Genomic DNA, 13,851 nt, shown 5'->3' on the forward strand with positions numbered 1-13,851 from the left:
GAAGGAGGGAGGAAGGGAGGGAAATAAGTATTGATGGCACCTATCCCTTGCATTGTTGCTTGTGTATAGCATCACAGCTGACAGTGCAGAGCAGTCTCCATTGGCCATGCACATGGTCTGTCCACCCTGTCACCTCTGCACGTTTCAGCTCAACTTGTCAGCAGGCTTTTCTAGGGAAGTAGCTCCTGTGTCGAGTGGTGGAAACCTAAGGACATGTCCATTCACAGTGATGTTAGTTTTCTGTTGTGGGAAAGTGTGGTTCTGGCTGAACATCATACAGAATAAGATTATCATTTATTTCTGTACAGAAACAAAAAAAGAACTGGTTCTAGAAAGCAATCCAAAGTGGGAGGCGCTGACTGAAGTCCTGAAAGAAATCGAAGCAGAAAATAAGGAGAGCGAAGCCCTTGGTGGCCCAGGTAGGAACAAAGGAGGTGATGACATTGGCCTACTCTGTTGTTTCTGAGACAGGATCTCATTGGCCCAGATTGGCTTGGAGCTTGCTTTGCATCAGAGGCCAGCCTGGACATTCTGATTCTGCTTCCTAGTACTAGATTCCAGGCAGGTGCCACCAAACCCCACAGGGCACACAGGCATTCAGTGTCAGTCGCCTGGAGCCAGCGCTGCTTCGGTTCCTTCATTCGCTGAGCTTTCTCCAGGTTGAGTCATTTTGTATTCATGAAACACAGTCTTTATTGTTCAGCCTCTCAGGGCTTCTACTTAAAGATTCAGCACATTTCCATGTCTGTATTCACCAGGTTTTAAACGTAGACTTGCCCAGGGATCGGCTAATGGTTTTTCTGTTTCATATGCCCAGTCAAGTATCTTTCCAAAGAAGCTTAAATGCTTCTATTGACTGAGCCCTCGAAAAACAATTCCAGTTGTAGGCCTTCTGCCTTCAAACACAAGCATGCTAACAGACGAGCACTGTGGACTAAGACAGACGTGTAAATTAAAAATAAAGCAAGATAGAGGGTAAATGCATGTTTGAAAATACAGACTGAACCTTTGAACTGCCAAGTAGTAGAGGCAAGCGGGGCGGGGCAACCGGCACCTGGGAAAAGACACTGAAGAATCCAGTAAAGGCAAGCAGGGCAGGGCGACGGGCAGGGGGGAGGGGGAGGGGGGCACCAGGGAAATGACACTGAAGAATCCGCTAGGAAACCAATGACTGTGCACTAACGTAAAGTCACTCACGAGGCTGGAGAGACAGCTCAGCCCTAAGACCACTGGCTGCTTTTGCAGAGGAGAGTTCAGTCCCAGCACCCACATTAGATAGCTCCACTTGTAACTCCAGCTCCAGGGGATCGAGCGCCCTCTCCCACCTCCACGGGCATCTGCATGTTCACGCTCATACACACTCACACACTTTTTTAAAAAGGCATTCAATCCTTATATTAGTAGATCCTGGTGATAATTACCCAGTTACAGTACTGTGACCCACAACCCAGCATCACACGTGCTCACTTAGGTAAAGTGAAAAAATTAATAAAATATGAGGTGGGGGCAAAATTGTCTCCAGCAGACACTGAGGATGTTGACGTTGGTGTGTTTCCTGTTTCACATTGTAATGTCACTAGGACGCACCCATTGGCCTGCAGTCAAGGATAGCTTTGCATATGGCCCGACACAAAGTTTATAACTTGAAGCGTTATGAGGGGCTGGTGAGATGGCTCCATGGGTGAAGGCCTTTTCTGCCAAACCAGATGACCTGAGTTCATAACCTGGAAACCACATAGTGGTGGAAAAGAAAAGGGTTCTCTGACCTGTGCACACACACACTAAATAAATTAAATAAAATGAATGTAATTAAAATTTTTAATTAAAAAAACTGAGGGGATTTTGTGACTTTTTTTTATATATATATAACTTGATTGCACAATTCTCAAGCAGCTAACTAGAAACTCACTTTGTAAGCCAGACTGGCCTTGAACTTTAAGCCATCCTCCTGCCTCTGCCTCCTGAACTCTGGGGCTTGAGGTGTGTCATGACATTGGTTTTTATAATACTCATTTTCATTTTACTTAGCTAACTGTAACCAGAAATTACACATATATAGCAACTGTATTGAGACATCTTAAGTTTTGATATTAGTGACCTGCTTTCAGCTGGGTCTTTAATGCATGATATCTTGTCTTGACCAACTTAAACTATACCAGTTTGTTTGCTCTTTCTTAGTAATAATGGTGCCATCTATCATTGCTGGTTTCTGTCTTTGGAGTTTTAAATGCTGTTTTTACTGCTCTAAAATTAACCATTAGATACAATCTTCTCTGAGAATAATTCTTCTACTTTTAAGGCTAGAAAACCACCTCCATCCCAGAAGTGAAGACAAGCCATCTTTTCTTGTGATTTAAGATTTTACATTTAACTCTATAATTCATTTGAAATGTACTTTAGCGTCTAAGAGCCTCTAGAAAATGATTCATTTGAAGCTTCATTAAAACCTCCACTGTTCCTTGGCTCTAAGTAGTTCTGGCTTCAGGTTTGCTCCTTAGATGGGTCCAGAGGTGAAAGCTTGTGGTTGCTACCCAAGCCCCCTTTTGAAAAATTTGTAAATTGGGTCCTTTAACGAGGGCAAGATGCCTTCTTTTAGAAGGGGACTTAGGGCGGCCCAAAGGAGCCTAGGATGGGAGTGAGCAAGCAGTCATGTGTTCTGTCTGATTGCAGGCCAGGTGTTGATCTGTGCGAGCGATGACCGCACGTGTTGCCAGCTGAGGGACTACCTGACTGCCGGAGCAGAAGCCTTCCTGCTGCGGCTCTACAGGAAAACCTATGAGAAAGATGGCAAAGCTGAAGAAGTGTGGGTAAATTATAGAAAGGGGGACGGCCCAAAGAGAACTACAAAACCTGACAAAAAAACAAAAGACGCCCAAAACAAAGAGCGTGTTTCCACCAAAAGGGGGGCTCTCAAAAGGAAGAAGCGAGAGCTGACTCTGACGCAAGTGTTGGGGACTGCCGAGGAGCCGCCAGAAGAAGGCGCCGTGGAGGAAGACCTGCGCAGACAGACCGGCAGTAGCCCAGAAGGCTGTGGGGGAGAGATTAAGCATGAATCATTTGATTTAAATGTGTCATCCGATGCAGCCTATGGCATCCTGAAAGAGCCTCTGACGATCATCCATCCGCTTCTGGGGTGCAGCGACCCCTATACCCTGACGCGGGTACTGCACGAGGTGGAGCCCAGATACGTGGTTCTGTACGATGCAGAGCTCACCTTTGTTCGGCAGCTGGAGATCTACAGGGCCAGCAGGCCTGGGAAACCTCTGAGGCAAGTCTGCCTGACAGTTCTTCAGGCTTTAATACAAAAACTGTCTGGCCTGCATGGTGGTTTTCTTACCTTTAACCCATGATGAGGCTGGTTTCACACTGCTTTCTGGTGAATGTGAGAATGCTCTAGATGGATGTCAGCCACCCAGGCTGAACTGCAAGCTTCCAGCACCCCTGGTATTTTCCCTTACCGTGTTCATGTTCTTTATGTCTCGGTGTGCCTCTTACAGGTACAGTATCTGGAAAGTCTAGGAAATTGATAATGTTCTGTGCAATACCAAAGGTTATAATAGCGACATAGCCAAATGTTGTTAATCTTCTAAAACACCTTTTAAGATCTTAAACATTTTTCCTTACATGTGTGGGTGTGTGCACACCATCCCAGCTTGCAAGAGTTGTTGATGCCTTCCACCTTTTTGTGGGTTCCAGGGGCCACACTCATATTAGACAGAGAGCACCTCTACCTACTGAGCCATCCCACCATCTCACAGCTTACAAACTTAAGAAGTGACTCTGAATTTCTTTCCCATAAACCAACATGTTTCAGGAATTTTTGTATCAGGTTTTCTTGGGTTTCTAGAAATATCTTAAAAACCTACCAATCTATCAGATAAGAAAGAATACAGTGTTCTCGCTCTCCAGCTAGCTAAAGGGAAATAAATACCAAAAGTAATATCCTGAACTCAGCCTGAACCAGAAACACAGCCAAGAGGAGCCTTTGTCACAGGGTAACTGAGGCAGCCTTTCATAGCAGAGGCAGTAGAGGCAGCAGAGAAGGTGACCAGGGGTAAAGACCCTAGCAAGAAGAGCGTTGTCCAATAGTCAGCTACAGCCTGCTAGCCTTCAAGCTCCCAGGCAGTTTATGTGCACTAAGCTTCTTGCCCACGAACAGGACACTGTCCTGTCAAGGGCAGAAGAGATCTGGAAATTCAACTGCTTGCTTTGTCAATGAAAAACTCGGACTCAGAACTGGAGGTTGTTAGCGTCAGTCACATTCATGGAGCAGCTGAAATCTCCTAACTCACCCAGTGGCCTTTCCCCTCTCTAACTTCAAAGTAAGATGGTCTGGGAGATTCGTGGTGAAAGTAAAGCAGGCTTAAAAGGAAATGCCTCTAACGGGGATGAGGTGGCAGCGGTGTGAATTGATTCAGCCTCAGCCACAAATGAGAAAGAAATGAGTTCTCTGTACATCTTTAAAAACATTTATTTTTAATGGTGTGTGTGTGTGTGTGTGTGTGTGTGTGTGTGTGTGTGTTCCAGTTGTCAAAGATGCCACAGGAGGGTGTAAACGTTGGAGTTAGAGGCAGCTGTAAGCCACCCAACATGAGTGCTGGGAGCTGAACTCTGGTCCTCTGAAAGAACAGGAAGCACTCTTAACCAACAAGCCATCTCTTCAGCCCTAAAGCAAGGCCCTTTAGAGACCCGGGGAAAAAAAAGAAAAAAAAATTAAGATTCCTGATACTATCCGCATGTTCCTGGCTCCCTTCTGCTGTGACATGGATAAAGGGACCTGAGAGAAAGTACAGAGGGTAAAGGTCTTAGCTGTTTAATTTGTTTGCTTGTCGTTAACACTGAATTTCCCTAAGCTGGTTCTAATGATGGTCTCCTATTTCTAAGCTATCATTTGGCAGACGTACAAAGAAAAAGTTAAAAATGAAGCCTCTAAGAGATTTTGTGGGCTTCACTTTTTGTTTATAGTTATGAAGAAAGAATTCTTATCCTCTAGTTCTGTCTCAGATTTTACCTGAACTATGTTCCTCCTTTTGCTGAAAAGAAAAAGAAAACTTCCCTGTGAAAACCCTAGGCGGGTCTGGTGCAGCCTGTGGGAGCCTGCGCTCTGGGGGGGGGGGGGGGGAGCTGCGCACTCGGGAGGGGAGGGGCAAGGCTTCCTCTTCCACGGTGTCCTGTGTCTTGAGCCTCCAGGGTGCTGCTCTAGATGCTCGCTCCACGGTGCTGTACCTTCCAGGGACTAAGATTATATTTTTGCAGCCTAAAAGAGTTCTTTATGTCTTAACCCACAGGGTTTACTTTCTTATATATGGAGGCTCCACGGAAGAGCAGCGCTACCTGACTGCTCTGCGGAAAGAAAAGGAAGCTTTTGAAAAGCTCATAAGGTGAGGCGGGTGGCCCGCGGGAACCATGCTGCGCCTGTCGCCTGTCGTGGGTCCTACTCCGGGTGGGAATATTAAACGGCTCCCTGAGGAGGAGTACGGTCATGAGTTGGGGGATGGCTGGTGCCCAGCGCCTGCCTGCTACACACTTCCCTTCTCTTCCCTCTCTCTTACCCCTGCAGTTGCTCACATGGGTTTTATGAGTAGAATACAAGTTGTATGTCTTACCTGAAATTCTTGGAACCAGAAATATTTCAAATGTTGTGATGTTTCCATGTGTGTTAGTGATGGGATCCAATCCTGATCATGAAGTTCATGTGTGTGTTAGACATGTAGCCTGAAGGTCACTGGAGACAACAAGCTGGGCACTTCTGTAAGTGCCACCAGCATAGGGCTGGACATGGGATTTCCTGTTGTGCCGTTGTGTTGGCCAGCCAAACACTTTACAATTCGTAGCATTTTGAATTTCAGATTTTTCATATCAGAGATGTGTGTAAGGGAAACTGCTTTTGACTGTCGGCACCAGACATGCCACAAAACACTGTTCTAGAAGGGACACTCTCCAGCCCTGTACCCTTTGCTCCTTCCTTTCAATTGTGGGTTCCCCTCCTTATAAAATCTCTGGTTTGCAGGTGGGTTGCCACTCTATTGTGTCTGGGAAGAACTTTTTTTTTTTTTAAATATTTATTTATTTATTTTATTGATGAGTACACTGTAGCTGTCTTCAGACACACCAGAAGAGGGCATCCAATCTCATTACGGATGGTTGTGAGCCACCATGTGGTTGCTGGGATTTGAACTCAGGACCTCTGGAAGAGCAGTCAGTGCTCTTAACCACTGAGCCATCTCTCCAGCCCTGGGAAGAACTTTTAATCTCCACCCCCTCCCCCATTCTGACCACTGTAACTAAGTGCATGCTGTTCTTCTGAACATGTGTATCTATTTTTGAGTATGGATGTTGTGTTATCAATCCTGGTGGTTTCAGGCAGTTTAACAGAAGGAGCTGTTTATGGGACTGTCACAAACTGACTGGCTACCCTCTTACCCCTAAGCATCTGGGAGATGAGATGACCCACCAGGAGCCATACAAACAATTGTCATGGACTGATGATCTAAGGGGCGCCATGGAGCCAAGCCAGGGAAAGCCTCGGCCAAAGAAATCAACAGCTATGTCTTCGTAATGGGCTTTCCATGCCTTGGACATGGGCAGTGTCCAGTGGCAGTAAGCCTGGCATGGAGCTAGATAGAATCCCAGAGTGGACAGTGACCTATGGGGTTGGCTGTGGGTGTACAGCATCTGTATACCCAGGTTAATCCAGCACAGACATTTCTAGAATGGGTATTTATAGTTGAGTCCACTGGGACAATGCCCTTCCCTTTACATCTTCTAGAACAGGGGCGTTGCCTTGAAGCTGCTGGACAAGTAGCTTTGCTACTCTGTCCTCTTAGCCTACGGAAGTGCACATGCGATTGTTTCTATTGTGTAGTGTGAGTGTGTGTGACTGTGGGTATAAGTGTGTGAGTGTGTGTGTATGTGAGTGTGTGTGTGAGTGTGTATGTGTGTGAGTGTATATGTGGGTGAGTGTGTGTATGAGTGTGTGTGTGAGAGAGTATGTGAATGAGTGTGTGGGAGTGTGAGTGTGGGGGTGTTTGTGAGTGTGAGTGGGGGTGAGTGTGGGTGTGAGTGTGTGTGAGTGACTGTGTGTGTGAGGGAGTATGTGTGTGTGTATATGAGTGTGTGGGGGGTATGTGTATGAAGGGGGGGTGTCTGTTTTAAAGCTATTTCAAAAGTAATGTCTTATTCCACAAGTGACCTCTTATTCACAGTTCTCAGAGCCCTGACTGTCCTCTGAGTGTCCAGCAGTGACATTCCTTATTGAGCATCTGATATATGCAAATACTGTGAGGAAGGGGTCACACTGACCAGAGGTTCGAAAGCTTGGAGCCTGGGGACTCTGTGGCAGCACAGCACATTCCAGGTGGCATGGGCTCTTGCTCTTGTAAAGGTGTCTATGAAAGGAGGCAGGGGTGCAGTTGTCTTCTGAGAGGAAGCTGGCAGCAAAGATAGTTTAAGAAAGAGAAACGCCATAGGGTGTTTGCAGCTTGCCTGAACTTAGGAGAAAGTTTACTGTGGCAGTAAAAAGAGCAGACTCTTGCCCAGACCTCCAGGGGAGATGTTCAGGACAGCACTGGGCTGCTAGTTAAACTAACCAGAGGGGAATGAATCAGGCAGACAGGCAGCAAATGAGGGCTGCTTAGCTGGCTCAGAGAGAAGTAGACTGCAGACAAGCGCAGAGTCAGTTGCTGCAGAGCAAGGGCAAGGTGCTGCCTGCTGAACCGGTCAGCAGGTCGCAGTGAGGAGTCAAGATCGCTTGACTTTGCTGTGAGACACTTGTATTGCAGAAGGGGGCTTGCGTGGATGTTATCCACAGAGGTTCCTGAGCTCCCCCATAGCCGTTCACATAGCACTGGACATCCTAGCACTCCAAGCAAGCCTGGGCTACACAGTGAGCAAAAGGAAACCGCTGACATATTAACGCAACAACAGAAAACATCAGTGCCTGGTGTAGGTAAGAAGGGGTGCTTCTGACACTGTAATGTGTGCTGCTCAGCAGGGCTTGCTTTCTGTATGGTCTGCAGTTCCTTCCTGGGATGTACATTTTCTCAGAGATGGGAACAGCACCAGCCTCATTTGAAAGCAAACCTTTGGTGTTTCAATGTGACCCTGGATAGCCATAGCAGATGCAGGATGCCAAGAACCCACCCAGTGAGTTACATGCACCCTGTAGTTAATCTTTTCAGATAGATTTTATTGGCATTATTCTATTTTACAGGTAAGAAAACAAATTGAGGCAGGGAGCCACTGAATGACTTATTCCAGGTAACAATGCCAATAAGAACTAGGTCTCTGCTCCTGCCTGTGCTATCCACCCACAGACAGCACATTCATCAGGAAGCCCCCCCTCCACCTCACACCCCCATGTGATCTGTAGCTTAAACTTGTGAAAGTGGTAGAAAGAGAGAAAACACAAAAATGTTAGAAAATGGTACTGTGTTCTTGACGATTTGCCTTTGTCCTCTCGGGTACATTGGGAGTGACCAGGAGTTGCTGCTGGGGTCAATGCCAGGCAAGGGTTTGCTCACAGAGCCCTTGGCCCTGGCCTACAGGATGAAAAACCATATACCAGAACCATTCTGTTCTACACAGTGTTTCAGGGAGTCGTGCTCTGGAGCACCCCAAGCCTGGGGAAAACACATCCCTCCCGCAGTTCCTTCTGTCTTACCTAGCCCCGTCTGCTACAGTTCTCAGTTCTGTGGTTTGTTCATGGTTGCTTTGCTTCCTCAGCTCTGCTGCAAGCCTCAAGAGAAAACAGTCCAGCTGCACTGCGCTGGCACCAGGCACAGATTAGACTCTGAGTTCTTAAGCCTCATGAGGTAATCATCACATGCTCTGTGGTTTTAAGCAGGAACCACCCAGCTTACTGTGATCCAGGAACAGTCTCCTAACACATGTGTGTGAGATACTGGGTTAATCTGAAGACTAGGAAGATTGTATGATCATATTTGTTACATTTATCTGTGTATCTCATGTGTGTGTCTGTATTCATGCATGCATACGTGTACACTATGTGGAGGTCAGAGGACAACTTGCAGTGGTCAGTTCTTCGACCAAGTGGGTTCTGGAGCTTGGATTTGGGTGGTCAGGCTTAGTGTCAAGCCATCTTACCAGCCCAGTGATCACATTTATATCCTGATCCCTTAACCCAGAAGAGGGAACACTCCATAATGCTTTCAAGCACACCCTGGAGGAGGGGCTGCTGCACTGCTCTTTCCCAGATGCTGGTTGTCTGTTGTAATCCCTGACATAATCTTTATTCTTGTATTGACCTTGATTCCTCTTTGAAACTAAAGGTGGCTGACGGGGCCTTCCACCTGAGGGGAGGGGAGGGAAGGGATCAGAGGTCCAGCATGCCTGAATTTTCTTTTTCTTTATCATTGACTGAACTCCCCCTCCTGATGACCTGAAAAATATCTGACTTTAAATGATTTCATTTGTTTTTCAATGCTGACAATGCCTTAGCCTTACAGCAGACTGGGGCAAGCTCGGTCATAACAGACACTAAAAGAGTGTCTTATTCGCACTCTAGAGGGTGGGAAAGGAGGCCCAGCGGATTGGCTGGGCTCCTCCAGCCAGTCCTCCCACGTGTTTATGTCTAATGTATCTCTTACATTCGCCTTACCACTCCAGTCATGTGTCAGAGACCATCCTCCTGCCTCAGCCTCCTGAGTCCTGGATTATAGACACCCCTATTGCCAGCATGTAGATTATCTTACAGATTAGATTTTTTTTCCAAAAGATTAATCTAGAATGTTGAGATTAGTCAAGTGGTGCTTATGGCATTTGTTCCCCAGGGAAAAAGCTAGCATGGTTGTCCCCGAAGAACGGGAAGGCAGAGATGAAACCAACCTGGACCTAGCAAGAGGCACAGCAGCCACAGATGCTCCCACTGACACTCGGAAAGCCGGTAAGCCCCACCCTGGGCCTTGCACCATTTTTGCCTTTAGAGGGAGCTGTGAAATCCCAGAGCCACATAGCTGAGCTTTCTACATAAACTTAAAACCATGACTCAGGCAGGGGAGAGTGCTCATTGGTAAGGAGCTCTTGGCTGCTCTTGCAGAGAACTTGAGTTCAGTTCAGCACCTACATCAGGCAGCTCACAACTGCCTATGACATTAGCACCACCCTGTGGCCGTTCCAGGGACGTGCACTCTTGTGCTGTATATAAGCTCATGCAGGCACACACGTACATAATTAAAATAATAGTAAATGAGTTTTTAATGAAATGGAAATGATTTGGTGAGACAGCAGAGGAACTCTACCAGTGAAGCCTTAAGAGAGCTGCGAGGACTCTGTGCCCGGAGAAGCTGGTTGGCTCACACAGAAGCTGAAGGATGGTTTCCCCAATCCCTTCTTGGTATCTCTCCAGTCCCCGGTGTTTGGCATGCCACCGAGGTCTGCTGGACTCCAAGTATAGCACCCTTATTCACAAGGGCTTCCACTTCCGTGTAAGCTGCCATCAGCCAAGCAGCCTGAGAGAAACAATAGGGTTAAAGATGATTTAGCCTCTGCTGACATTGGGCACATTCAGACCACTGGGCCGCTGAGTTCAGTGGACCTAAGGTGAACAGCTTTCATGCACTGCCTGCCACAGGTTCAGAAACAGACCCAGCTGCTCCTGCACTGAAACCCTGAGCTTAAGGACTTCCTTCCTTCCTTCCTTCCTTCCTTCCTTCCTTCCTTCCTTCCTTCTTTTCTTCCCTTCTATCGGTATTTGTCAGGGCCTGGAGAGAGAGGGCTATAGAAATGGCTCAGAGTTAGAGTCACTTGCATGAAGGCTTGAAAATCTGAGTTCTGTGGCCTATCCCACTGGATAGCAAGAGAAAAGCCACCCTGAGAATTGTCCTGATCTCCACACATGTGCTGTGCACGTGTGGCCTGAGATATTTATTAAAACTGTGAGTGTGCTGGCCTCTAATGCAGAGCTTCTACTTCTGTGCATGGGAACTGGGGTCACTTCCCAAAGGCACATAGCAGAGAAGGGCCTCCGGCTATGTGCTCTGGGGAGCACTGATTCAGAATATCTCTACCCTTTTTGAAGTAGATACTTAACTCTGCCTTGTTTGGTGAACTTCTGGGAAGAACTGCAAGCCTGTAAGGCAGGATGAAGGAGGTGAGGTCATGCTGTAGGCACCACACACAAAGCAATTCCTAGAGCTCTGCCCTTTGGCAGCCTGAGTTTCCTGTTGATTCTGTAAAACACTACACAAACTTGGTCAGGCACACATTGACCTTAACAGGTCTGCAGGCTAAGCGTCACTCATTAACTTCAGGGCTCTTTTTATCCTGGCAAGTCTGAAGAAGAGCCATCTCCTTGTTTTTCCAGTGCCTTAGAGACTGTATGCATTCCTGGCTCATGGCCCTTCCTCTACCTCACAGCTATGCTGATGTTTTCTCTGACCCTGGTGCCTCTCCCTTTCCTACGTGCTTAACCAGGCCACTTTGTCAGTTCTCTGTTGCTATGACGAATACCTCGTGAAACAACTTAGGGAGGAAGTAATTGGACCTATCTCAAAGGTCCCAGCCACGCCCAGCCTCATTGCTCCCAGGCCTATGATGAGTCAGAACTCCGTGGTGGAAGGCTACGGCAGCAAGCAGACAAGTGTCAGGGTGGCCCTCTCGGTGGCCTGCCCCAGTGGTCCTCCTCCTCTAATGGCCCTATCTCCCAGCAGTCCATTCAGCTGTGACTTCATCTCACTACCTTCCTCTGGCCTCCACACATGGGCTCAACATAGCTACACATACACATGCCACACACACAAACCCTCACATACACATGTTCACATATATACACACACAGATTGCACTCATACCCAAATGAGGTTGTTCTTAAAGCAACAGCATTAACATCCCTGGAGTTTGTTGAAAATGCAGTTTTTGAGCTTTTGGTCCCACACGCCTGCCGCGTTCAGAATCTGCTTGCTAGCATAGCTCCAGGTAGCACATCCGTGAGTAAGAACTGTTCCCAGCATCTTTCCTTTCCCATCATCCCTAGACCCAAAGGCAAAGACAGTAGTTCAGAAGGCAGTCTTCTTAGCCCCTGTTGCACATAGGGCCTAGAAATATAAGGACCAGCACATGCATGTATGCATGCATACATACATACATGCATACTCTCCATGAGAGCAGAGGGGAAGCAGAGCAAAGGCGTTTGTGCTGTTGTAAGACACAAACTACAAGCACAGTCTGACTTTCATGTTGACTCCATTTAATAAATTCTGTTTTTAGAATGATAGAAAGTGCTATAGCTTAAGTGTTAAATTTATCCAACTTTAACAACAGAAACATTTAAACCTATACAAAGTCATCTCTAAGTGCTCTTCCCTGTGACCCAACCTAAATTCCCCTTTTCATAGGTGGCCAGGAGCGGAATGGCTCACAGCCCAGCATCGTGGTGGACATGCGTGAGTTTCGGAGCGAGCTCCCATCCCTGATCCATCGGCGGGGCATTGACATAGAGCCAGTGACTCTGGAGGTGGGTGATTACATCCTGACACCCGAGCTGTGTGTGGAGCGCAAGAGCGTAAGTGACCTTATTGGCTCTCTGCACAGTGGCCGACTGTACAGCCAGTGCTTAGCCATGTCCCGCTACTACCGGAGGCCTGTGCTGCTCATTGAGTTTGACCCGAGCAAGCCCTTCTCCTTGGCACCACGAGGTGCCTTCTTCCAAGAGATGAGCAGCAATGACGTGAGCTCCAAGCTCACACTCCTCACCTTGCACTTCCCACGCCTGCGGCTGCTCTGGTGCCCCTCCCCCCATGCCACAGCCGAGCTGTTTGAGGAGCTGAAGCAGAATAAGCCACAGCCTGATGCAGCCACAGCCATGGCCATCACCGCGGACTCAGAAACACTGCCTGAGTCAGACAGGTATAACCCCGGCCCCCAAGACTTTGTGCTAAAGATGCCTGGGGTCAACGCCAAGAACTGTCGCTCCCTGATGAATCAAGTGAAGAACATCGCAGAGCTGGCCACCCTGTCCCTGGAGCAGCTCACGAGCATCCTGGGGCACTCGGGAAATGCCAAGCAGCTGCACGACTTCCTGCACACTGCCTATGCAGACTTGGTGTCCAAAGGCAGAGTGAGAAAGTAACTGCTCTCATGTGGCTATTTATTGATCATTTGCATAGCAATTTGTTCTTTCCCAGGGAAATTAGGGACTGGCATTCTGTCCCCCAAGGCATTTGTCCAGAAGCCAGGATTTCCCCCTGGCTCTGTGCTGATGTGTGGGCTTGCCTCTCCTTGATGGCTCTTGCCCCTCTCTGCTCTGTCTATGACAGGTCTGCAGTGATCCATTTTCGATAAAGTGTGGTGACACCATGCCTCTTGAAGCAGACACAGCCCATATTTGCTTTTCAGGCTGGTAAAAAGCACTCCATCATGGTCCTAACACTGGCTCCACAGGGCTTGGTAGGCCTGCGTCGGGGCTGCTGTTCCTAACATGCTTCTTCACCTCACACTCATAGAAACAAACTAGCCCTCTTGTCACCAGGTGTATGTAGCATGTACTATGACTTGATTGTTTAAGCCAGTGTTTTTAACAGAATTAATTGCTTATGGACATGATTTGATGAGGTAATAAAGGGCTCCTCAGAATTCTTGGTTTCTCAGTGTTTGACCTACAAATTCCTACTCTAAGCCCAAATGACAAGTCAAAGTGTCCCCCAGACCTCACTGGCGTAAGATGCCAGTGCCATACCAGAAGCACGCCATCTCTGCCTGCCCATGGTCGTGTCCCGACTGTTTCTCCTTGCCTGGGTAAGGACTATGTGAGCAAAGGCGGGCCAGGTGTTTTCTAGATGTGCTTCTTACTAAAGGATTGTGGATAAAAGGATACATCAATGCAGAGAACACATA

At 47.5% G+C, this 13,851-nt stretch overlaps 1 protein-coding gene across 1 annotated transcript; it reads left to right on the top strand.

Moving 5' to 3' along the window:
- The first annotated feature begins 202 nt into the window (after positions 1 to 202).
- LOC114616608 (DNA repair endonuclease XPF) lies at positions 203 to 13,590 on the top strand. The gene is made up of 5 exons (XM_028762036.1): positions 203 to 419; positions 2,671 to 3,268; positions 5,289 to 5,381; positions 9,792 to 9,904; positions 12,354 to 13,590. The coding sequence occupies exons 1-5, from the start codon at positions 230 to 232 to the stop codon at positions 13,085 to 13,087; spliced, it is 1,728 nt and encodes a 575-aa protein (XP_028617869.1). The 5' UTR covers positions 203 to 229; the 3' UTR covers positions 13,088 to 13,590.
- Positions 13,591 to 13,851: the final 261 nt, after the last annotated feature.

This window comes from Grammomys surdaster, unplaced genomic scaffold (genome assembly GCF_004785775.1).
Source record: "Grammomys surdaster isolate TR1022 unplaced genomic scaffold, NIH_TR_1.0 332680, whole genome shotgun sequence".
NCBI lineage: Eukaryota > Metazoa > Chordata > Mammalia > Rodentia > Muridae > Grammomys > Grammomys surdaster.